At 40.4% G+C, this 26,926-nt stretch overlaps 1 protein-coding gene across 3 annotated transcripts in view; it reads right to left on the reverse strand.

Annotated features, from left to right (window-relative positions):
* Positions 1-876: 876 nt before the first annotated feature.
* LOC120803607 (nucleolar protein 4-like) overlaps positions 877-26,926 on the reverse strand; it is a 166,592-nt gene continuing 140,542 nt past the window's right edge. For all 3 annotated transcript variants that reach the window (XM_040152228.1, XM_040152227.1, XM_040152226.1), the window contains 6 exons: positions 17,448-17,935; positions 13,459-13,650; positions 11,808-11,996; positions 5,308-5,421; positions 4,750-4,981; positions 877-3,024 (listed from right to left, as the gene is read on the reverse strand). In XM_040152228.1, coding sequence (XP_040008162.1) covers positions 2,780-3,024; positions 4,750-4,981; positions 5,308-5,421; positions 11,808-11,996; positions 13,459-13,650; positions 17,448-17,935 — 1,460 coding nt within the window. In that variant the 3' untranslated portion in view covers positions 877-2,779. The remainder of the gene's footprint in view (positions 3,025-4,749; positions 4,982-5,307; positions 5,422-11,807; positions 11,997-13,458; positions 13,651-17,447; positions 17,936-26,926) is intronic.

A 26,926-nucleotide genomic window follows, 5' to 3' on the forward strand; every position in this document is an offset into this window, starting at 1 on the left:
GCGAATGAATGTATTTCCTCAAATGTTAAGCTATTTGTTTAACAAAGAGGCTCCGGCTCGACTCTGCACAGGACAGCAGGTACACCAGAAGCCTTTGGGAGCAACCAGGTATCCAGTAAATATCATTTTTAAGCTCTCGCTAGCTTGGCCAGACAACAAAGACTACCTTCATATGGTGTCATTACAACATGGCTGAAAGCAAAACCTGATAATTTTATAAGGGATACACTACCTCTTTTACAAGTTATCTGCAGAAATTTAGAACAGTCTCTTCTCTTTGCTTTTGGACTAAATTAACCAAAACATATCTCATCATAAAACAAACAGTTATTCGGTTTTCTACACAGAATTATTGGCCCCCTTGAGTGGTTTGAATGTGTGTTTGTTGGGCCGATATGGCGCGCTGTAGTGAACGTACAAGACTTTGCTAACACGTCCCTCGCTACACTCTCCAGAGCATAAAAATATGGGAAGAAAAGAAAAGAAAGACAGAATTCACAGTTAGAAAGTCACAAAACACAATATTAATCAAGCCCTATGAAGCAAAAACAAAGAAACCAACCAACCAGTCAGAGAGTAGACACATGTGAGTGGACGAAGAAGTGTTCAAGGTTCTCCCGGCAAACAGTGAGTCTGTGAGTTGTTTTTGCTTTGTTGTGGTCGAACTGAAGTTGCGGTCGGGGTTGTAGGAGGCTGGTTGGTTGGTCGGGTTTCCATGGGGCACTGCAGCTAACGCCTGCCTTTGTTGAGGTTTCAGGTCTATGGTAGAAGGTCCAGTTTTTGTATAATAGCAGCAACATGAAAGTTCATAGTAATAATAATAATAATAATAATAATAATAATAATAATAATAATAATAATAATAATAATGGCCATCTCAGAGTCTAACAGACAAACACAGTAAGACAGAGCAGTCCTCCTGTTCCTCTGAAACCTGGACCGGACCAGGGAGGAGAGGAGGAAGAGGAGGATGTTTAGGTCCACGAAGAAGAAGAATAGAGTAGGTCCAAAGGAGAAGAAGAAGAGAGGGAGAGAGTGGAGGGGTGTTAAAAAGAATGATGCTGAGGTTTCGTTGGCATTACGTCTACATTTGTAAAAAGTAGAAGCGGGAGGTAAAATTGCCACCAGTAATCAACATTTAACTCCCCCTTCATTTAAGAAACACCTATCCCCTCTACACACACCCTTGCTCCTGGAGAAATACACTCCTGTCAACTTCAGCTCTGATTCTTCTCAAGTTTTCAAGATGAACTGATTATATACAGCAGCACACGAACAAACCCGCACAGATGAAAGTAAAGTTTAAAGATATCAGTGTTTGAAAAGTTTACAACATCAGTTCTTGAAATGCTTCATCGTTTTGACATTACAGGTCTTTGCACAATATAGTTTTTGATTCTCCGCCCAAAATATATAAACCTTGAAGACATCAGGTGGTGAAGTAGAAGTAAACTGGCTTCTGGTGGGAATGTTACCATTCACTTGCAGAGTGTGTGTTTAAATGTGAGTATTTGTATGTGTGTGTGTGTGTGTGTGTGTGTGTGTGTGAGCGGAACTGAAAATGGAATTGGCAGGTCTGATTTGAGGTATTTCCTGGTGGTCAACATGGCGTCTTGGATGCATAAGTAGCAAGTTGCTCCCTGGGTAAAAGGGGTGAGGATTAGGGGGGTTCAGGGTGAGGTTTCAGGTGAGGGAAAAGTGCTATAGGACACAGAGAGCTTATATACAAGCGAGCACAGAAAAAGTTTCTCTCCTCCTTCTTTTTTTTTTTCTTTCTTTTTTTTTTTCTTTTTAAACCAAACAAACAATTTCTTTCTTATTTCTTTTCCAGTTTCCGTCCTTAGGCCCCTCTGGTCTTTTCCGGATTTAGTGCTATCTTTTAAGATAAGTCAAACCGCTTTTCTTTCTTTCAGTCACTTGGGAAGAGTAAAAAAAAAAAAAAAAACAAACAAAACAAAACAAAACAAAACAAAACAACCCCCACCCCCAAAAAAACAAGCTCACAGGACTCCCGAAATTAAATCTTCAATCAAATCAAAATGACTCCTCATTTAGCGAACAGCTTCAGTAGTACTAATTCAGGGAGTCATTTATTATTTTTTAAATTGTTATGATAGTAAGACAGCGTTGGCCGGGGCACCCGTCAGTCAAAACTCCCTGTGTTGGAGCTCAGTGGGGAAATTCAAAAAGTTCTCTTTTCCACCCCACAAGGGTACAAAGTCTTTTTTTTTTTTCTCTGAAACCACAGTAGCAGTCTTCTTCACTCCTTTCTCCAGGCTACTCTACTCCTCCTGCACTCCTCCCTTCCCCCCCTCCTCCTCTCTTCCTCTCCCCCACACTCCTTCACTCAGAGTGTAGTGCTGATTGTGAGGTGCTTTGAGAGAGGACAGGAAGAGATTCCTCCAGAGTCCAAGTGCTCATCTCCTTTTTTAATATTTTCCCCTCCTCGGGCAGAATTGATGAATTGAGATTGTGGTGGATTGTTTTGGGAATGACTGCGGTGGGACTGCCCCCCCTCCACCCCGCCCTTTGTCCCAGTCTCCCACTTATTCTCCAAAAATAAAAAGTAGCCATAGTTCCCGAAGAGAAGGCAGATGAGGAGAAAACAAAAAACCCCGATTTAAGGAGGGAAGAGCAAAAACAAGAAGAGGTCTGGTGTTCAGCGTCACTAAGGAGAGACAGGGGGACGTAGACAGACACAGAACAAACATAATGGGAGGTGTGTGTGTGTGTGTGTGTGTGTGTGTATTTGTGTGTGTTCTCCCACATTTCCCCCAAATCAGTTCTGCTGCAGGATGAGGTTCTCCAGCTCATCTGCCGAACGAAGCAGGAAGGCGGCCGACTCCCGGTAGCCGGCGATCAGCTGACGCACGGCCGTGATCTCTGGTTGGCTGAGCTGGGTTGACGCCCCGCCCCCTCCGCAACCCCCGCTGCCCCGCCCACCCAGGCTGTTGGTGGTGGTAGAAGAGGAGGAGTTACTGATGTTGGCGGAGGAGAGAGACTTCATGCTGAGGTCTGTGGGACCTGAAGATAGAGGGAGAGATGGATGGAGGAGTGGAGAAACATTGAAGGGAGAGAAATAGAGACGTTAGTAAACGAGGGAGACAGAGGGAAAGATGGATAAGGTGGAGACAAATGAAGTGAAGAAAAGGAAAGGAGATCCATGTGTAGAGGAGACGAAAGATACAGAGGTAAAAGAAGAAGGATGGGAAGAATGGAAGAGGAGGAGAGAGAAAACTACAGTCAGTTAAAAAGGACAGAGGACTGCTGGAATATCATCATCATCATTTTCTACCCACTGTTTATTTTACATCTTGTAAACTTTGTACAATAAACTTTGCATTTGTGTTGCATGTAATCAATCATGTGGCCACCATTAAACTTTGTCCAGTTCCTCGGTAACAAGAACAAAGGACCTCATAAGCTTCATCTAGCAGCTTAAGAGTTTTGCAAACAGCAAGCTGAAAACTTTATTAAGGGCTTATGGCATAACTTCAGAGCCTTCGCACGTCTGCCTGCTACGCCATAGCTGACCCGCGCCTCCAAAAAATTTAACCATATGTTGAGGGCACAGTGGATAAAGGGATATCACACGGAGACCTCAAGAACTGCGACTGGTCAGCTTTTGCTGCTTCTGTTTTCTCCAACAAGTTTATGATGCTGCTGGAGAAGGCTGACGGTGAAAACGACACCGAAGGAGTTAAAGGAAGACTCTGTAAATGTCTCCTCTTCAGTACAACACACATCTAAGCTAGTTCCAATGCACAACTCCCTAGAACTGTCTACAGTTAATGAAAGAACGTAAACGGTGATTGAATTAGTCTCCTATTCAGTCATTAGACAAGACAAACCGTCCCACTTCTGTGCCGCTAAAGGATTTTTAAGGGGAGTTTTTCCTTATCCAATTTGAGGGTCTGAGGACAGAGGGGGTTGTGTGCTGTACAGATTGTTAAGCCCTTTGACGCAAATCGGTGTTATTGAGCTATATAAATACACTTTGACTTGACTATATCACAAATTGAATTTTTAGAAATTGAACACAGTTACTCTGGGGTAGCAATTTAAGCAGAATATGGTCAGATCACGTACAATAGAGCTCTCTATTTACAGTACAATCTATAATGAATTAATAATAAAGAGACAGAGGGTAGTAGTACTGTATGGAGACGATTTCTGACAGTTAATTAACATCTTTTTAAAACCAGGGTTAATCCAATGCAAGTTTGCTACACATGACTGTGGTTTTGTGCGATTGCCCTACTCCATACTTGCACAACTATCTTGTTATCAAAACAATGACTTTGTCTTTAAACACTTGCAGAAACTGAAGGAAACAAAGTCACTAAAGACACTCTTTCTACAGAGACGGTAAAATTTTCCTGTGAGATTGCCTTCATTTAAGCGACGTTACTTTAAATCTACAACTCCATATTTAATTGAGGCAGACATCACTATCCTGAGTGTGTGTAAGCTGTTTCACACTGCCATCTGCTGTCTCCTTTCACTGCTTTCTTTTCACTTCTGCTGCTCCTTCTCCATCTCCTTCCTATTCATCCCCAAATTACCCGTTCATGCTGTTTCCTTTTAATCACTTCCTTTTCTTTTCCCTCTCTCATCACTTTCCTTTCTCTCTTCCTCCCCTAACTTCCAGCTTCCTCTTTTATTCACTAATTACTCCTGTCCATCTTATCTCTCTTTATCTCCATAGAGACCCTCTTCCTCTGTCCTCGACCGCTCTCCCACCCTCACCGTTGCTCTGAGCGGCAGCGCCAGTCGTCAGGGAAACGGGGTGTGGCATGGCAGCACCCAGGCCCGGGTATCCACGGTAGCCGTAGCTGAGGCCGGCTCCGTTGATGTAGAGCTGGGTGTCCTGGGAGGAGAAGGCTGATGCGGCCAGGGAGTAGGCAGAGTGAGCGAGGGACGCCGGCTCCCTCAGACTTCCTCCACCGCTGGACGGCTTGTCCAGAGAGATCTGCTCATCCTGGCAGAACGAAACGGGAAATGAGGGGTATTCTTCCCAAAATACGACACAGGCAGCTGGCTGGTCTATCAGTATGAACAAACCCGGCTATTTCCAGTGATAATAAAAAGATTTTAGAGGAGAAGAATAGTATTGCTGATGTTCTTACTTCCTGTAAAGAGTCTTACTGAGATTGAAATTTTCAAGAGTTTTCAAGAAGGCAGCGTGAGATTTAGAAACATGTCAGTAGTGAAATAGTCACAGTCACATACAAATACAGAACGATACTTGCTTTTTTGGATTTTACATATAATTTAGGCTAAACACACACAGAAACATAGACTTACGTGATAGGTTTCGAGGCGCATCCTCTTTGCGGCGTTGCGTGATTCACTCTCGCAGGCGGCAGCCAGGATGTTCTCAGCCATGGCTGAGGTGAGGTGAGGTGGAGTAGGACGAGTCTGGAGATAACAGAATATTATGGGAATTAATTATGTGTTCAATTTACCTGCATGTGGCTATGATATTCTGGATTTACACTACCGGTCAAACGTTTTAGAACACCTCCAATTTTCCGGTTGTTACTGAAATTCACACAGTGTAATGTCTCAGTGTTTCTGAAATTAAGCATAGAACAAATAAATCATAAATATTTAAAAAAAAAAAAAAAAACAGGAATCACGGAATCTAAATTTGTGACTCATCCAGCAGCCGAACAAGCTTGAGTCGTTCTTTCTACAATGGAAATCAAACACTGCTCAGAAAGTTCGTCCCAACACTGTTGCAGAAGCTCCTACAGTGTGTTGCACCTGCAGGTGGCTTTGCTTTCACCTTCTGTCCAGTTCATCCCAAACCAGCTCCATGGGGTTCAGGTCTGGAGACTGTGCTGGTCCTCCATCATGTGAAGCCACTGTCTAGTTCTTTTCCTCTAATGTTTTGGGTCATTATCTCTCCCCTGACCAACCAGTCTGTCTTCCTCTGTTACTTGTCTTTTCCTCACCATTCTGACAGCAATATACCGTCCTACTTCCTGCAGAACACTATTGTCCTGATAATGCATCAGAGGGTGTAGTAACAGTTTGTTCCAACACTGCCTTTGTACAGACAGAGGGTTTGTAAGTCATCAACAGAAGTTGGGGCACTTGTAGGAATAGTTTGCATTAACTTTCAAAACGTCATTTACATCCATTAGTACGGGAAAGTTTTAATTAAACCAATTTCTTAATATCTGAAAAAAGCCTGTTTTGTATAGTTTTTTGTTTTGTTTACCGCTGACCTTTGTACCGTTTAAGGTAATTCACTGGACTTGAGCTACTGAAAGTTCAATGAAACTGGGAAATGGGGGTGTTCTAAAACATTTGACTGGTGGTGTACTATGTCGGATAGAGACTGTGCAGTGGATCCACCTTAGGTAATACTTATATACTGACTAGATTAGACTGAAAACTTTTCAGCAGAAGACACACAAACATCCTTAGGCAGAAAAAACAGAGTTTCCAATTTAAATTCTTAACAGCAAAAGATTTACTTTCAGCAAAGCTGAGCGCTTTTCCTTCTAAAGCAATAATTCCTGTTAAGCTTCACTGATTCCGTGCCAAGTCTGGAGGTAATTAGAGAGCTAATGAGCTTTATGTTTTATTCTATTTTTAATTCTTATGTGCATGATACATTGACGTATACTTTCCAGTTAGTAACAGTACCTATGCTTTGGTATGCACTGCATATAAGATATAACATCCCCGAAGGCATATTTTACTGTGATTATGGAGAATGATGCAAATTGTATTTGAAGGTACACTGAGCCTATTGTGTCATACCCACAGTGAAGAAAACCTTCTTGAACCCTTCAGTGCTGTGTATTAAGACGTAGTGTAACATCAGTCTTCACCACTGGGGGGCAGCAGAGACATTCCCATGACTGGGTCACCTTTACCTGTCAGATCCCACACAGTGTGACTGCATGTGAAATCCCAGCAGATGTGACTGGTCAACATCGTGCACCTCTTCTGCTCTAGCACAGTAACGGTCCCCTGTCTTTGCTCTGTGTTAGAAACTACAGCTGAATCAGCGTACTCGACTACAGTGAGACAGTCGACCCACAGTACTAAATACATATGATGAGACCTGGTTCGGACATATTAGATGAGCTGAGGCTCACTGGTATAAACCTGGTCGTACGGCACGTTTCACTGGAACTTTAAGTCTATTGCTCTAAGAAGACGAGGGGGCAGTGACAAACTTTGACCTCAGCATGAGGTATATTGGATAATTGAGTTACTCTGCATCCTTCATTATCCAGCTGAGAAATTTCGACAGCGCTGACATGAGGGTCTTTTTTATATTCTTTCATAGTTTTTTATTACTAGTACAGATTGCAGTGGATTAATTATCTGTGCCACTGCACACACCCTGCTGGTTCCTGCTGACATTATGTTATCAAATGTAAAACGTACTATAAGTACACACCTGTCAGTTCAAGCTAGTTTTGTAACTAAATATGCGTCTGACCGGAAACAGCGGTGAAACAAATAGATGCACATGAAGAAATGCTGCTGTGTAGTCTTTACTAGCTCTTCAATGAAGATATTCTGCACCGTGTCACATCTGTAAACTGAAGTTCATTCACTAAAACGTGTTGTTTCTATAGTTACAACCAATTTACACGACAATTTTATCATCTTTTCACAAAAGATGATAATTGTTTGTTAGTCGTCCATGCTGCAGTGAAAGCTGCTTATTCTGTTTGATCAAAATATATATACAAGACAAAATATAACAAATTCATTCAAATTCAACACCAACGTACGTTTTTATCTTAGTTATTTTAATCAAATTGATATTTAAAACCTTTTAATCTGCATCTGGATGAGAATAAAATGCAGGTAGTAAAAGATAATCATGATTTTCCTGAAATCATTAAAATTTCAAGTGAGTCAGACTTCTGACTTTTGAGCTGTGGCTAATAAATGCTGACAGGAGTAACCGATCACGTGGTGGAATATAAATTAAAAATAAATATCGGCCACTACGTTTGGATGCCAGAAATCTTTTATGATACAACTAGAGAGTATTTTCATTGTTTTTTTTATACACAGGTGGATGCTGGCTTTGTAGGATCACATCCATGAAACATAAAATACATATTCCAACAATCTAGACCAGTATGCTTGTGTTTCAACGTGGCTCTACAGGCAAGCCTGAAATCATCTATATTCCTGTGATGTTGATTCCCTCTGGTTCTGTACCTGCATTTGTTTCTTTGTGCGTTTTTCGACGGGAACGTGCTAAAAGTTCTCAAGAGTGTTTTTTAAATTATTTTCTTTTTTTTTTTAAGGTGAGGCACTTGTGCTTGAACAATCAACAAGAGACCTTTTTTTTTTTTTTTAAGGTGAGGCACTTGAGCTTGAACCATCAACAAGAGACCTTTTTTTTTTTTTTAAGGTGAGGCACTTGAGCTTGAACCATCAACAAGAGAACTTTTTTTTTTTTTTAAGGTGAGGCACTTGAGCTTGAACCATCAACAAGAGACCTTTTTTTTTTTTTTAAGGTGAGGCACTTGAGCTTGAACCATCAACAAGAGACCTTTTTTTTTTTTTTAAGGTGAGGCACTTGAGCTTGAACCATCAACAAGAGACCTTTTTTTTTTTTTTAAGGTGAGGCACTTGAGCTTGAACCATCAACAAGAGACCTTTTTTTTTTTTTTAAGGTGAGGCACTTGAGCTTGAACCATCAACAAGAGACCTTTTTTTTTTTTTTAAGGTGAGGCACTTGAGCTTGAACCATCAACAAGAGACCTTTTTTTTTTTTTTAAGGTGAGGCACTTGAGCTTGAACCATCAACAAGAGACCTTTTTTTTTTTTTTAAGGTGAGGCACTTGAGCTTGAACCATCAACAAGAGACCTTTTTTTTTTTTTTAAGGTGAGGCACTTGAGCTTGAACCATCAACAAGAGACCTTTTTTTTTTTTTTAAGGTGAGGCACTTGAGCTTGAACCATCAACAAGAGACCTTTTTTTTTTTTTTTTAAGGTGAGGCACTTGAGCTTGAACCATCAACAAGAGACCTTTTTTTTTTTTTTTTAAGGTGAGGCACTTGAGCTTGAACCATCAACAAGAGACCTTTTTTTTTTTTTTAAGGTGAGGCACTTGAGCTTGAACCATCAACAAGAGACCTTTTTTTTTTTTTTAAGGTGAGGCACTTGAGCTTGAACCATCAACAAGAGACCTTTTTTTTTTTTTTAAGGTGAGGCACTTGAGCTTGAACCATCAACAAGAGACCTTTTTTTTTTTTTTAAGGTGAGGCACTTGAGCTTGAACCATCAACAAGAGACCTTTTTTTTTTTTTTAAGGTGAGGCACTTGAGCTTGAACCATCAACAAGAGACCTTTTTTTTTTTTTTAAGGTGAGGCACTTGAGCTTGAACCATCAACAAGAGACCTTTTTTTTTTTTTTTTTTAAGGTGAGGCACTTGAGCTTGAACCATCAACAAGAGACCTTTTTTTTTTCTTTAAGGTGAGGCACTTGAGCTTGAACCATCAACAAGAGACCTTTTTTTTTTCTTTAAGGTGAGGCACTTGAGCTTGAACCATCAACAAGAGACCTTTTTTTTTTTTTTTTTTTTTTAAGGTGAGGCACTTGAGCTTGAACCATCAACAAGAGACCTTTTTTTTTTTTTTAAGGTGAGGCACTTGAGCTTGAACCATCAACAAGAGACCTTTTTTTTTTTTTTTTTTTTAAGGTGAGGCACTTGAGCTTGAACCATCAACAAGAGACCTTTTTTTTTTTTTTAAGGTGAGGCACTTGAGCTTGAACCATCAACAAGAGACCTTTTTTTTTTTTTTTTAAGGTGAGGCACTTGAGCTTGAACCATCAACAAGAGACCTTTTTTTTTTTTTTTAAGGTGAGGCACTTGAGCTTGAACCATCAACAAGAGACCTTTTTTTTTTTCTTTAAGGTGAGGCACTTGAGCTTGAACCATCAACAAGAGACCTTTTTTTTTTTTTTTTTTTTTTAAGGTGAGGCACTTGAGCTTGAACCATCAACAAGAGACCTTTTTTTTTTTTTTTTTTTTTAAGGTGAGGCACTTGAGCTTGAACCATCAACAAGAGACCTTTTTTTTTTTTTTTTTTTTTTAAGGTGAGGCACTTGAGCTTGAACCATCAACAAGAGACCTTTTTTTTTTTTTTTTTTTTTTTTTTTTTTTTTTTTTTTTTTTTTTTTTTTTTTTTTTTAAGGTGAGGCACTTGAGCTTGAACCATCAACAAGAGACCTTTTTTTTTTTTTTTAAGGTGAGGCACTTGAGCTTGAACCATCAACAAGAGACCTTTTTTTTTTTCTTTAAGGTGAGGCACTTGAGCTTGAACCATCAACAAGAGACCTTTTTTTTTTTTTTTTTTTTTTTTTTTTTTTTTTTTTTTTTAAGGTGAGGCACTTGAGCTTGAACCATCAACAAGAGACCTTTTTTTTTTTTTTTAAGGTGAGGCACTTGAGCTTGAACCATCAACAAGAGACCTTTTTTTTTTTTTTAAGGTGAGGCACTTGAGCTTGAACCATCAACAAGAGACCTTTTTTTTTTTTTTTTTTTTTAAGGTGAGGCACTTGAGCTTGAACCATCAACAAGAGACCTTTTTTTTTTTTTTTAAGGTGAGGCACTTGAGCTTGAACCATCAACAAGAGACCTTTTTTTTTTTTTTTAAGGTGAGGCACTTGAGCTTGAACCATCAACAAGAGACCTTTTTTTTTTTTTTTAAGGTGAGGCACTTGAGCTTGAACCATCAACAAGAGACCTTTTTTTTTTTCTTTAAGGTGAGGCACTTGAGCTTGAACCATCAACAAGAGACCTTTTTTTTTTTTTTTAAGGTGAGGCACTTGAGCTTGAACCATCAACAAGAGACCTTTTTTTTTTTTTTAAGGTGAGGCACTTGAGCTTGAACCATCAACAAGAGACCTTTTTTTTTTTTTTTTAAGGTGAGGCACTTGAGCTTGAACCATCAACAAGAGACCTTTTTTTTTTTTTTTTTTAAGGTGAGGCACTTGAGCTTGAACCATCAACAAGAGACCTTTTTTTTTTTTTTTAAGGTGAGGCACTTGAGCTTGAACCATCAACAAGAGACCTTTTTTTTTTTTTTAAGGTGAGGCACTTGAGCTTGAACCATCAACAAGAGACCTTTTTTTTTTTTTTTAAGGTGAGGCACTTGAGCTTGAACCATCAACAAGAGACCTTTTTTTTTTTTTTTTTTTTTAAGGTGAGGCACTTGAGCTTGAACCATCAACAAGAGACCTTTTTTTTTTTTTTTAAGGTGAGGCACTTGAGCTTGAACCATCAACAAGAGACCTTTTTTTTTTTTTTTTAAGGTGAGGCACTTGAGCTTGAACCATCAACAAGAGGCCTTTTTTTTTTTTTTTTTTTTTTTTTTTTTTTTTTTTTTTTTTTTTTTTTTTTTTTTAAGGTGAGGCACTTGAAAATTAATTGGAAACTATTTTGATAATCAATTTATGGTGTCAGTCATTGTTCAAGGAAAACTGGCAAACGTTTTCTGGTTCCAGCTTCTTTTGTTAGTTTTCTCTGCTTCATACAATTGTAAACTGAATATCCTTGGATTCTGGACAGCTAGTCGAACAAAACTCAGAATTTCTGGGACATTTAATGGACATATCCTACTATTTCCTGACATTTCATGGTAAAAGACATTAATCAAGAAAATAATCAGAAGAAAAGTTGATGATGAAAATAATCGTCTGTTATTTCAATAACAGAAAATATTGAGATACCTGTTAAGATATCCTGCTAACAGAGAAACAAATAAATATACAAACAAGAAAACCCACTAATATCGAACAGGTACAGTACCTCCATGCCATTCTTCTTCATGCGTCGGCAGGATTTGAGGTAGGTGCGGATGCGCTTGCGGGCGCGTTCCTGGAATTCTGGGAACTGTCTGCTGCAGGACTCGATGATGGCCTGGATCTTCTCCTTGGGCTGTTTGGAGATGGGTACCATCCGATCCAAGTTCTCGTCCACAAACAGACGCACAAACATCTGCAGCGAAACAACTCAGCTCAGATCAAAAAACCCTTCCGTTTACCAATAAAAGAGTTTTTCTTTGTGTGTGTTTATGAGCTGCGTAAACCCTGCTTCTCTAGGCTGTCTCTGTAAGCGTATATGAATATGTTTTGTGTGTTAAAGCTCCATTAATTAATTAATGTTTTTAAATTAATTTGTTAACGTTAATTAATGTTTTGTTTTTTATGTCCACTTAAGGACAGAGGAATGGCACAAAAAGACGAAGAAGCAAAGACACACCTCTGACATATTAAAGCCTCATAAGGTTTCACCCACAGAAACATTATCTTTCATTTTGAGTCGTATTTCTGTCCACCTGATGAATGAAAGTTCGACATTCACTCTGCTTTTAGCTCTGGTTTGGTCTCAACCAACTCCTACGAAAAACATCTGGCTCTTTAGCTGCTAGATACTGTATTCCTCTTTCTTCACCAGCTAGTCGCTAAATTTCTGTCTGCCATTTTTCAAGTTTAAGTTTATTTAATTGTATAGCACTTTTCATACAGAGGTTGCAACTCAAGCTGCTGTGCACAAATTAGACAATAATACAACAAGCAATTATAAAACAGCAACAGAGATATTTGGGAAAATAAATAAATAACAGGAGTCAAGAAGAAATGAGAAGTTAGATAAATAATGACATTTAAATTAGAGGTTAATATGAGGGATTAATATTAGAAATTAAAACTGGGACATTAAAATGCACTTGTACAATAAACACAAATAAATATTGGGAGGAGGCTAATTAAGGCTAATTTGTATAGGTAGGTTGCTTCTAAAAGTGCTCACTGAGGTCCAGATTTTAGGTATGTAAGAGGAGAAGGCTGCGTCCCCAGTGTTTTTATGGGTGTGAGAGCCGCAGCAGGGTACTAGAGCACCTGAGGGCACCGTTATATTAGTAGCTCTGCAGTATAGGGTGGGGCTAGGCCATTTATTGCTTTTGAACCATTAAAAGAACTTTAAAGTCAATTCTAAAAGTAACAGGGAGCCAGAGTAAAGTCGCTAAAATTGATGGAATATGCTCACTCTTCCTGGTTCTGGTTCTGGTGGCCAAGTTTTAGATGAGTTGAAGTTGTTCAAATGATTCTGTGCTGGGCAGGTAGTGTACGGTGGGTTTAGCAGAGCTTGTTTGCTGAAAACAGCTCCTTTTGTCCAGCATGCCCCTTTCACATTACATGATCCATTGCTAATATAAAAAAAATGTGTATTTTGAGCGAAATGCGGCTCATCACTGAGATACTTGACACAAAGTTCAGGTTTACTGAATATCATGGAGTCTCCACTTCTGTGATCAATTACACCGATAGCTTTTAAGAGAGGAAAAGAGAGTCGGCTCTTCAATATTTTCTCTTTATGAATATAATAAGAGATTTTATTGATCCCTGAGGGGACATCATGTAACACAGAGTCTGGTCTCAACACACTGTCTCTGACTTACATTGAAGGCCTTTAGTCTCTCGGGATCAACTCCCTCTGTGTCGTTGATCTTGTCGTTGTCGTCGTGGTCGTCATGGTCGTCGTCGTCATCGTCAGGGGCAACCTGGCTGCCATGACGCCCCATGGTCAGGTCCTCGGCACTCAAGTCCATCTTCACGCTGTCGTAGCTGCCGCCTGAACTGTACTGCGGGGACTAAACACACACGTACACGTATATAATATTATTACTATCTTGAACTCATGGTTCTTTCTCTCCAAGTGCAAATGCTCAACTAGACCAGAATTGAGGAAAGGCAAAGGAAGGACAGCTTGGTGAAGACACTGAAGCATCTAGTACAGAAACACAACACAACACACACCAGACACACACACACACACACACACACACACACACACACACACACACACACACACACACACACACACACACACACACACACACACACACACACACACACACACACACACACACACACACACACACACACTCACATTCGTAAAAAGACAAACAGATCCACTGCCAGTCAACAGCCATTATCAGCTGAAGTTGTTTCATAATTGAGACTGACTGTTTCAATTAAAGTCTTTATATCTATGCACTGTCTATGTCTTTTAATCATTTGTGGGCTTAAGTGGTTAATTGTTCCAGTGGATCTGTCCTTAATAAAAAGCTAATTAAGAGTCTCATTAGGATCTGACAGCTTGCCAAAGAAAAAGCCCTTAAATACAAAGATTTAGATCTTCGATGGAGACACTTCACCGACATAACGGGAGGCCAATATGAGTTCACAGCAGAGAAAAGTCAAGCCACTCAAAGGAACAAAGGATCATCTTACAAATATATTCAAGTATAAAATGTAAAGAACTAAAATTTCTTAAAGTGCTGTAATCTACACTGTCAAAAAGCATCTTGAATCTAGGAGCAAGACTGGCAGGTTGAATCCAGCAGACATTTGATCACTGTGTGAAAGTCAACAAATTCAATTCTATTAAATTAATTCAAGTTTTCCAATTCAACAGGGCAAAGAGGACTTTGGGAAACTGGGATGATAGGTTTGTATTGCAGCTTTGAAACATTTACTGACGCATCAAACAATGTTAATTCTGTGTGTTTTGTGTTAACTAATTACATCTTCCTGTTGCAGACTTTTAATCACCTCTCCTGCTCTAATAATAGTCGCCTTCTTTGATTTTGTTGATCACATTTTAATTTACCTGCCTACTGAGCTGCATTCATTATATTATTTTTTCAAATAATCATCCTTATGCAATTTTGAAAACTGCAAATTCTCAATCCTTTAATGTTATTGCTGGACCTCTTTGGGCAAGAACAGTTATTTAAGTGAAACTATCTGAGAGGTTTAGAGAGGAAATCACTCTTTGGTGGAGCTGCTAACAACTCATGCACATCTGAAACCCGTAACAAGGAGCCCCCAGTAGACGCTGTTTTCTATTGCATTCTATAAGCCTGACAGTGATATTTTTAATGTAAAATCTTAATTTGCACCTCTGTCAAATAAATGTAGTGGTTTAAAAAGTATAACATTTCCCTCTGAATTAAAGTGGCGCAGAAGAAGCATAAAAAAGCATAAAGTGTAAATCCTTAAGTGAAGTACAAGTACCTGAAAATTGGACTCAAGGACAGTACTTGAGTAAACGTAATTAATTCCTTTCTACCACCGGTAAACTTTAAGATGATTAGAATACTGTATGAGTAGCAGTGCTACTAAGTTGAAAGCCTTCAGCCTGTAGAGGCCAGTGCAACACTGATCTTCATATAGTGTGAATGTTTTTTTTCTTCCAGTTTTATCTAGAGACGTAAGTTGCACATAACACAAATGCATAAACATGCAGTTGTGTTATGTGAAGAGATGGACCTGTTGCAAGGCGAGACACAGATAAAATAAGAAAAAACACACACACATACACACACAAAGAGCAGAAGAAAGAAGAAACGCTGACAGAAATGTTAGAGACTGAGAGCTGAAGTGCAAAAAAACACGCACACACACACACACACACGCACACACACACACACACACACACACACACACACACACACACACACACACACACACACACACACACACACACACACACACAGGTGAACTGTCATCTGTGAGATAGAAAGTGTGAAAGGAGTTTTTGTTGACTTAATGAGTGGAAAGGAGTGAGTGTGAGACTGAATGACTCCGTGTGTGTGTGTGTGTGTGTAGCGTTTGTGTCTGAATGTGAGAGCACTGTATGTAGCTGTGCTTGTGTCCTGCAGGAACACTATCTGGCAGTAATGTGTTCCCTCCATGGCCGCTGTGTATTGTTTGTGAGGTTCTGCTATTCAGCTCCATACAAAGGCAGCGAGAGGAGGAAGGACAGAGATCTCGTCTCATCACCTTGCATCCTCCATCTCTCCTCATTTTTGCTTCCATCTTTTTAATCCTTTAGTTCCATTTGGTGGCCTCTCTTTACAAATGACTGTGTACACCTTCACGTTTTAACAAATATGTCCTAAATAAGCTGATATAAATCTGGTGATTAACTCAGTCAAATTAAGCTTTCATGTTTATAGATTTTTCACACTAAGCATGAATAAATGGAGTCCGTTTCTCCAACTAAGCTGAGCGTCTGCAGGCAACAGCAGGGAGGACAGAAAGCAGAGGAGAAGCTGTACTGATGGAAGTCACGATCAAATACGAGTCATACGAGTTCATCTTTCTGACGACAAAACCTAAAGCCTGATTCAGTGACATTGCTCTTTTACTTTATACCTTTATTTTGATATTCAGCTGACTTTTCTTCACAAAAACATTTTATTTTCAGCAGTTACTTAACAGTTTACCAGGGAGTGCAAATTAAAACTTCTAATGCTATGATTGTGTTACTCTGACACAGTTCACAACCTTATATTAGTTACTATCTAACTTTGCGAGTAATTTGCTAAGATTACATTGAACATGACCTTTACTTTTCTTAAAGGTATAGTTCAGTATTTTGGGAAATATGCTTATTTGCCTCCGTGCCGAGACTTCCATCAAAAGATGGACACTTCTGTTGTATCTGTATGGTAAATATGAAGCTACAGCCAGCACGCAGTTAGTTTAGCTTAGCACAAAAACAAACAGATGGAAACAGCTAGCCTGGTGACTACGTCTGAAGGTACCAAAATCCTCCTACCAGCACCTCATAAGCTCTTTACATTGGTGCATTTTGTTTGTTCAATCCGTTACATGTTAATTAGTGAACATTAGTGAACTTTAGATGTGCAGGTAGGCGGGTTTTGTTACCCTTGGACCACGTAAGGCTAGCTCTTTCCCCCTGTTTCCAGTCCTTCTGCTAAGGTGAGTTACCTGACTGCCGGCGCTGGCATCATACTTAGCCTACAGAAATGTGAGTGGTATCGATCTTTTCTTCTTACTCTCTCCAAGAAAGCAACAATGCATATTTCCCATTTTTCATTTTTCTTTAATGGAGGAGAATTTGAGTCAATAAGATTTATGTTACTCAGGCCCAATATAACTTTACTAACTCCTATTAAACAGGCTTGTTTTGTTATGGTGGCCATTGCATTTTATTTATGACTGGATGCTGCTTTAAGGCAGCACGGCGGTTAGCACTGTTGGCCAGTAGTACATTAGATTTGAACTTGTTCCGGCCAGCTGGAGCTTTTCTGTATGAAATCCTTCCAGATGAATAAGACCTGTAGGTGAAATAGAGACTCTAAATTGTCTGTTGGAGTAATTATTATTGTTGAATTTTTTCATCTGTCTATATGTGATTGACTCCAGTTGCCACAACTTTGACCAGACCAGTAGATGTAGTTACTGGATGGATGGATGAATATTTAAGAGCCAGCCTAAATTAGCTAAACTTGATTGACAGATACGCCTAAGTCACTAAATCTTAATCTCAACAAATCACTCATGAATTGATGCATGTACAGTATCTGTATGTTTGAGTACAGTATGTGTGTGTATGTCTACTGTATGGTCTCACCTTGCCCCCGTAGTCCCTGCCGTCTCGGTCCAGTCGCAGCTCAGCGGTGGGTATGTGGGACTGGGAGTGTGTGTTGGGAGTGTGTGAATTATGTGTGTGAGGAGTGTGCGTTTGTGGCAGTGGCAGAGGCAGGGCCGGGTGTGGAGTCAGGGGAGGTTTGGCAGCCAGCGGGTACTTCCTGCGGAGCTCCTCGGGCGCGTTGGGATGCAGAGCGCCGAGCAGCGCCGCAGCCGCTGCTGACACGGTGACGGGCAGGTGAGAGGTGGACAGGGGCAGGCGCTGGGGGGGCGGGTCACTCAGGTTGATTGGCTGCTGGTCCTCGGACGATGAGGAAGAGGAAGTTGGCGTGCTGAAGTCGAGCGGGGCGGGGCCACCGTTGCCATTGACGACCTCGGTTTCCCTGACAATGGTGCTGTCCGTCACAGCGGATGAGGGAGGGGTTAATGCAGGCAGGCCATTCCCACTGCCGCTCTCTGATGAGGAATCATCTGTAGGAGGAGACAGAGAGGGAGGTTAAATTTCATGACTGAAAAAGGATTTTTTCTGTTTCCAAACTGATGTTGCTTCCTGTTTTTTATGTTTATTTCCGAGTCCGGGTCTGGCAACAGATGAACACGGGCCTGGGGAACTGTCTTTGTTGGGATGTGAAAGGAGAACAAAGGACATTTGACGATGTTACAGACACACTGTGTCTGTAACATCGTCGGTGTGTACAATGACATGCAGCAGTCTGTGTGCTATATAGGTCATACAAAAATCTACATACAAAAATAAATCTGTCATCATGGACATTTAGGGCCTTAGGCTCAATTCACCTTAATCACACACTCACCAAAAACAAAAACAAAAAAACCCAAACATATTTTCCCAGTTACTTCTAGTAGTGTTTAGCCACACAATTAAGTTATGTTTTACTGTATGTGGCCCATGGTTTCATCTATCCTTCGGAGAGTTTTCTGTCACCAAGCACAGTGGGAGTGACGGATTTGAAAATTTAACAATTCTGGATAATCCACAAACCTCCCTGTAAATTGTTTTCACTGGATCTACTTTCTATCGAAGTCATAGACGCAGAAAGACAGATAAGATAATCTAAAGTTTCAGCACATAAAACCAAAACTACCTGCATTGCTCAACACTACTGGAGGGTAAATCAACCACTCAGAATTTGTGGAATATGTGAGTTACACTGCTTATACCTTTTTACACTTACATACACTTATTTCTTCTTGTCTCACTGTATATATTGTCCTCTCTCTCTTCTGTCTCACTCTTTCACTTTTCTCCTTTCTGCAAGCACTTTGTAGCTTCCGCATAAAAAAAAAAATAAAAACAAAAATATATATATATATATATATATATATATATATATTTCAAGTATTTTTTCTCAGGCTTTTTTAAAGCCTAAAGGCACATAAGAAAGCCTGTGAAACTATTCCTCAGGTCTATTCCAGGCCACAATAACTGGATGACCTTAACACTAAGTGAACTTCTCATGAAGAAAAAAAAAAATCCATAAAAACAATTTAGTCAAAAGAAAATGTTCTAAATAAATCACCAAAAGGGCAAATCTAGAGTTAGCTAGGGCGTCTAAAACTGCCTATGAGCTATATACTGTATATTACATACAACCTTTTGTTACTATTACCATCATTATTATTGCTGAAGTTGTAAGTTGTTGCAGAAAGTACATGACACAGGACATTATTGGTGTGTCAGCAACATAACTCCAGCAGTCTGCAATTTTACAGGCTGATTACAGACAGAGCTCTTATTCTGAATGGACTGTCATTAACATTACAGATGTCATATGATCACTGTTCCAGAAACGGTCCTGAATAGACACAAACATAAAGATACTGTATATGTATGCTCTAATTTCATAGCTATTTTTAACTGCCAGCAGATGGCATGCTTCCGTCATGGGGCAGCTGCATCTGGGTACGACAGTCTTATAAATCCTAAACCACCTAAAATACTTTCTGCTTCTGTTCTGCTTTAATAACTGATATAACTGATATTTCTGTGTTTGTATAGAGGAGAGAGAAAATTCCAACACAACAATCTACAATCTCAAAAATCTTTTCATCAATACCCCACTGTCACAGTTTCAAGAAAACCTAATCAGTATCAGCATTACAGCATTACATTATTTGTTACACAACAGTGGCACTGTATGTTATATTGTGTAAGTGTTCTTGATATTGTGTACACCCCTGTATCTTGCAATGTAAGGAAATAATGAAATCAATGATTTTGCCTAAATTGAGGAAATCTCCTTATTGCAGCCATAACTGTCCCCTAGCTGGAGTGAAATTGGGGCCTTCCTATAGCCAGAGGGGCTGTGACAGCGATGACTCCCCCATTAGGAAATCATTTCCAAACTGTCTGCTGGTGGAGAAGAAAATAATGAGTCCTCTATTTATTTTCTAAAGTTTTCTAAAGGCATGAGCTATGTACTGACTGCTAACGTCTTTCTGTGCACCAGTAATTAAGGTGAGGGTGAATAAAATAACATAGTCACCAAAAAAAGAAAGCGATTTCAGCAAACTAGAGATGTGGTTGTGTGTTATGAGAGAAATGTAGTGTGATTCCTCAGAGAGAGAGAGAGAGAGAGAGTGCATGCAGCTGCTGTGGAGGTTACTGTTACAGGATGAGTGGAGCGTGGTAGAGAAAGCAGTGTCTGTTTATTTGATTAAACCCATCCAGTCTGCAGCCTGACCAGACAATAACACAGTCAATACCCTGCATTATGACAGAGGCCCCTCCCCCGCATAACCACACCGCCCTCCTCGTTTTCACCTCCTCATCGTCATCATCCACATCATCATCATCCAGCTCTTCCTCCTCCCACCTTATTTGAATCACTATAACAACCTGCTAACATCATCATTATTACAATGAGTGTAAATTTCAGTTTAAAGCTACGACCAGAAACTTTTCAACTTCGGACAGAAACTGTGCAGTCAGCTCCATTTTCTCTTGCACCTTTTATTGGTCAAGCTCCTGCTCCAACACCTAAAGCCACTTGGGGATGTTCACGTGGCTGTTTCTCCTACACTTGTATGTGCAGCTTTTATGACGTTTACTTTTTTTTGTCTCCATTTCGAACTTGCTTCTTGTTTTCGGGCATTATTCCAGCCCAAGATGATCTAGTCTGTGGCTGAGGTAGCCAGTAAATCCACCACAAGCAGCTTATCCATCCATCCATCCATCCACCCGTCTATACATCTATCGAATAACAAATTATGATGAAATTTGTTATCGTGCTTTCCTGGTGTAATAATGACATGGAAATCATGTTCAGTTTCCTTGATGGACACTTGAAACTTTATGATAAATAATGCCGTATTTGCATCTTAACTAAACAGTACTGTCCTTCACTGCTTCATTTCTGATTGATGTGCATTTGTGGTGTCTGTTTAGAAGAATATTCACTGTAAACAAAAACAAAATCCAGGGTTAAAAAGAAGACTCAGATGAGTGTATCAACATTTTCAGATCTTCTCTAAACTTGATTATGTTGGCCGGACAATCAGATGTTTGTTTGGTAAGATTTCATTGAGAAAATCTAACTGAAGCAATAAAAGTTAGGGGAGACAGAAACAGGATTTCCAAACCTGTCCCCTCCACCTGCAGTGGAAATTACACCCTTGTGTCTGTGCATGGCTATTAAGCCTTAGCAAATGGACTGTACTCTCTTTAAACACTACAGAAAAGGAGTTTTACTGGTGTTAAATGCTTCAGTATTTGTTGCAGAAGCAGGTTCAACATCCCCCTTTCTCTCTCTCTGTCGGTATCCCTTTTCAGGCAGACAGGCTACTAAATAAGTGATCATGGAATAAATGGAGTGTGCCAAGCAGGCTGGCAGGCAGGATGGATGCCTGTCTGCCAGCCTGTTTTATTGCTCTTAATAGACTACTAGTCTACAGTCCCACATGCAAACACACACTGAAGCTTTACAACCCGCAGAAAAGACAGAGAGAGGAAGGATAGAGAGACATAGAGACACATTTTCCAAATTTTAAACATCAGCGTACAACTTCCAATTTTACCCCAATTTATGGCTGACTGTTTAATTAGAGCTGCATTTAGGTGGAATTCAATTTTCCCAGCATCAGAGAGGTACAAAATGATGGAGATGAATGGATGGAATGATTTTGATTAATTAACATACAAAGTAAGACAGAGAAGAAAGATGAATGAGTTGAAACATAAACAGAAATCAGCTCCAACTGAGGATGACTGGAGGATAGAGAGGGGGAGGTATAGACAGAGGAGGAGGAGAAGGTAATTTGAATGTGTCAACAGGAAAAGAAACAGCAGTGGCCGGATTGTAAGGAAAAGAAAGTGATGTGTAAAGAGAAAGAGAGAGGGAGGAGGACGGTATCGACTGTGTCATTCGTTTGGCGGGGGAGGGAGCGAGGGGTGGAGCCCAAACCGCTGCATGAAGAGAGGGAGAGGTGGGTAGAGGCACCGAGGTAAAGAAGGAAAGAGAGACTGAGAGGGCAATACACTACCGAGGGAGGTACAGCCAAGCAGAAGGAAAGAGGTCAGGAGGAGGAGGAGGAGGAGGAGGAGGAGGGGGTCATGGCTCGGGGGTGGGGGCAGCAGGAGGAGAGGAGAGAGGGGAGAGAGGAGAGGATGAGGGAGGATTGAGATGGGGGATGGGAGGGGGAAGGGTGGAGAGAGATTGAGGCGAAGGGACGAGAAGAGATTTTTTGATTTTTGCGTATCTCTCTTCTGCTTCGACTCTCAGCATTACCTTTACGTTGTTAAACTATAGCTCACTCTCATATATTTGGGTGCAATAGTATGTAAAATGTTTAGTTTAGTAAAGCATGTTGTGCATTAGTGTTGTAATGTGCAAACAATTTGTTGTCTTTCTTCTCTTACGTTCTTTATTATTACACCTGCATCTTAAACACTGTCCATCCTTACTTGGCTTCACTGTACTTAATTACGGCTGCGCTAATACACCATAAATTTGAATTAAGGAGACAGAAAGAGACGGAAGAGGGTATGAAGGAGGGTATGACAATCAGACAGGGAAACGAGGGAGCGAGTGAAAGGGAAGCCCTGGGACCTGGAGGTAGAAAAGCATGGCAGAGTGTATTTATGAGTGTGTAAGGAGTATTCATGCGTAGCGGCAGAGGCCAACCTAATTCCTGCTGCCTCGACACAAATCCCCCCCTCAGCAGAAAGACCACCGTCACTGCCTCTGCATCCCTCCATCCCTGCACAACTTCACAGTGAGGGATCTCTGCTCTCTTCCTCTGCTTCTGTCACCATCTATTCTCTGAAGTCTCTTCTTTCGCTATCCACGCCTGCTAAAAAGGGAGCGGCCCTCTCTCTTTTTCATATTTTCATATTCTCTCCTCCTCTCTTCAATCTATACAAGCCCATTCTATCTTTCCTTTCCTTGATCTCAGACACAAAAGCGATGCAGCCTACCTCTCTTCCACATCCTTCCTGACTAAAAAAAGCAGGAGGTATTGTGTTCTGCCTCTCTTTCTTCTCTGCGCTCATCTCTTCTGCTGGGGTTAGACTACACGATATCAGCGAGTTAAGGTCTGATATGACACAAGTGCGGTGTGAAAACGAGAGGCATAACAACTGGTTTTTTTTTTCATCCTGTGTACTGTGTCCTAGCGAAGGACATTCCCTACTTAGTGTACTGTTGGTCTGGAGCTGTTTTTCATGGCTTGGCCTAAGCCCCTTAGTTCCAACGAAAGGATATGTTAAAAACCCAGAAAACCCATTTTCTCCATCAGCTTCTTATCATAAGCAGCGGAGTCCCACATAAACGCACAATTCTCAGTTTTGGGTGTTTGGCAGAAAAACAAAATGTCGCACACTTCCATGAACCAACCAGTATTTGAATCAAGCTTCCGTGATAGTTGTGGGGTTGTTTTATATCTTCCCTGGCCGCTGTCAATCAAATCTGATCAAACTACGCCCACGCAACCCTGGAAAGATTTTGAGTGTTATATTCCTGATTACAGAAGACCTAAGATATGTGTTCCCATAACTTTGCTTTTTGCTTAGTCGCAAATATTTAGTGTTATAGATAAGTAATTGGGACAAGGATGGATGTTACAGGATACAGTGTGCTTCCAACTTTGCAGCAACTGTTTGGAGTGTGTGGTGTCCATATACTTTTGGCAATATTTTGACAATTTCTGACAAATCCTCAGGTGCCACGATTGTTGTTGCAGTCACCTTTGCACGTCATGAAAAAGTGAAAGCTGCAAATGGTTGCGCTCCAACATGCGCTCTGACATTTCTCTTGGCTAAGTTTTAGGCATCACAATCTAGTGACCATCTCGAAACGTACATACACGCCATGTAATTCTACTCACCTCTTACCCTCCCCACAATTTTATTTCTGATCTTGACTAAATAATATGCTCCTCTGCGCTCCTTTTCCTTCACTCTGCTTTATCGCTTCCTGTCCCCTCTGCCTCTCCTCCTCCTCTCTCTCTCCTCTTTTTTTTCCTGTATCTCAAAACAACAAGGTATTAAGCCCTCCTCCCTCTTTTGTGTGTGAAATCGGTTAGAATTATCCTTTGTATGCGCAGTAAGCTTGTGTTTGTACATGACCTTTCTAAATGCGGCAGACAATGACGGTGAACGTCAACATTTGCTCTCCTGTACAGTAACTCTGCACGCTCAGGATTTACCGCTTGAAAAGCCGACTGTAAAACAGTGCGTGAAACATTATCGTTCACTTAAAACTGTTTCCCCACATGAGAGTCATGACACCAAAGTTCAAGAGTTATGACGCAAATAAAACAGCCTCACAGACAAGTGCTGCACAATGCACTCATTCATGCACATGATTTTGTCCTGAGTTACACATTTCATGATGCTCAGATATAGACTCTAATTAATGTGTTTATACGTGCACAGCAGTACTGCGAATGTAGGGAGTAGTCAGCAAAGGGAAATATATTAGCTACAGCGTTTACATGCCTCCAAGTGACGAGCTCTTTTCCATGATAAAATTTACACACCATCATTTAACAGCTTAATCTAACAAAAGTAGTGCTTCCTAGAACAGCAACCCCCACCAGTTTTCTGTGTTACTTCTCTTACTGCCACAGCAATTATTCCGAACACTTCTTCGGGAAGATCCCTGACACACTGTATGGAGTCAGCATTACATCAACCAAACTTAGGACCTTAAATTCAGAGTTCATTTTTAACTGAAATTTCTAGGGCGTCAACTGAAGATTATTTTCAACAGTTATCTTCTTAATGATTCCTCAAATAATTATTTGGTCAGAAAATGGCTACATTGGGAAGAATCGCCAAAACAATTTCCATCTTCAAACATAATCTGCTCACATTTCAGAAGCGGGAACAAGGTAATGTTTGGGATTTATGTTTAAATAATGACTTATTAAGGCTTATTAATTTCATGCAAATTGACTTTTTTTTGTTTCAGTACTAGATATTTTATGATTTTTTTAAAAATTATTTATGTTCATGCAGATTCACTAATGTTACCATGGGTGTTGTTCCAACTACTCAAAGCTTCTTTAGCAGACAGCTAATTAGGCTAAATATGCTATTTCTGAGTCATACTATTGTCTTTTCATAGATCCAAAGCTCTGCCAGAAGTAGCACATTTAGCTCTTTTATTGATGAAGCAACAATTGAGTGAAACAACGGTGGAGAAGTGGGATTTGTGGCGAGCGTGATCTAAAAAAGGTTATTATGGAAATTTTAACCCATTTTTTCTTTTTCCTTGGTTTTCCGTTATAAATGCTGTGAAACCAAACCTGAGTACAGCTGCTGCTGCTGCTGCGAGTATTTGATACCAAAAAGATCGATTTTCAGTGGATTGTTCCTTTAAATGTGAAGCTTTTACCTTTAGCTCTTGATAGCAGACGAAGGAGGATTCATTTCTTAAGGACACAGTGAAGTGGGGCTAAAGTGTGACTTTCCCATTCACATTTGTTTTCCTTTTCATTATGTTTATTTCTCTCCTTTTCCATGTCCTTGTCAAGATCCTCTTTCGCTCACTCTCTCCTTCCACCACTCCCTCTTTTCCAGTCTCTAGGCAGCAGCGCAGTGACTGAGATGCATGGCAGTGTTTAGTGTTTCGCTACGGTCCTGAGGGGCACCAGGACACAGGAGGCACCAATTGTGTTTAAGAGGGCAAATGTCTTTTTGTGTCAAGGACACACACAAACAAACAAACACACACACACACACACACACACACACACACACACACACACACACACACACACACACACACACACACACACACACAGTTACGTCCCCAGGTGAGTGAACTTGCAGCTAAAAGCCTGCCCCCCCCCCAGAGAGGAGCAGGAAAGGTGGACCAACACTTTGACCGTCAATCATTGTTCACTCCACAGTCCACTGGGAGGAGGAGGAAGATACTGCATCAGCTGACCTGGCAACACACATCTCCATCAATGCATGTATAAGTCCTATGAGTGTGTGTCGCTGTGAGTGCGTCCAAGAACAGGTGTCTCTCTGCATCTTTCTGCATGTTGTGCGTTTGTGTGTTTCCAGCATGTGGACTGTCATATTTACTGTCAAGCTGTTAGCTCGAAGTGGTGTAGAAGGGGTTGACAAATGCACGGGGCCTTTCACATATTGTAAATCACGCTCCTGCCCGTCTTTTCAATTCACTTCACGGTTGCTGTGTCACTCACATGAAGGATGAGAGAACACAACAAGGTTGAAAGGCACAAAAACCACCAGCCTGCTGACATTTACATTTTTGGCATTTAGGTAATTACGTGAACAAGGGGCTGAAAAGTTGCAAAAAGGGGACTAAATCAACATCCATGATTCATGCAAGTTACGGGGAGTCTTGCAAAATTGGCACTCTGGACATAGAACTCACTCTCTTCTATTAAGGGGATTCAATTTAGGATTTTACCAGAATCTAATTTGTTCTAACAGGCTAAACTGGCAGCATCTCTATGACTCATAATGGGACTCTTTTCTGTATTGCAATCACACTGTAAAATTTAGGCTGATGAGTCAGTTTTACATGGTATAAATCATGTCCAGTGCTTCAGATGCACTCACGCAAAACAAAAAGCTCTGAGTTATAAAGGAAAATGAATGCAAGGTCACGTCGTTTGTGTAGAGATCATTTGTTTTGAGACATGCATGAATCAGACAGTTTCTCCAGAGAGTTCAGAGAGGCGGCGCAGAAAACCGGGAACAGGAAGGGAATCAGAGACACAGTCTGTTAAACCCGGACTTTTACATGCTTTAAACTTGTGATCCGACATTAACAGAGCAGTCAGTCTCAGTACTAAGTCAACACAACAACAACATCTAAGTGTTAACGAGCAGTTGGTTAGTCTAGCATTGGGCAACTACTAGTCCGTCATCTGTGTCTGTGAACAAGAGGCTAAATGCCTTTGAAATCAAATGTGTGATTAGTGTTATAAACGTCTCCTTTTTGAGCATTTTAATTCTAA

The sequence above is a fragment of the Xiphias gladius genome, chromosome 18, assembly GCF_016859285.1.
Source record: "Xiphias gladius isolate SHS-SW01 ecotype Sanya breed wild chromosome 18, ASM1685928v1, whole genome shotgun sequence".
In the NCBI taxonomy this organism is placed as follows: domain Eukaryota; kingdom Metazoa; phylum Chordata; class Actinopteri; order Istiophoriformes; family Xiphiidae; genus Xiphias; species Xiphias gladius.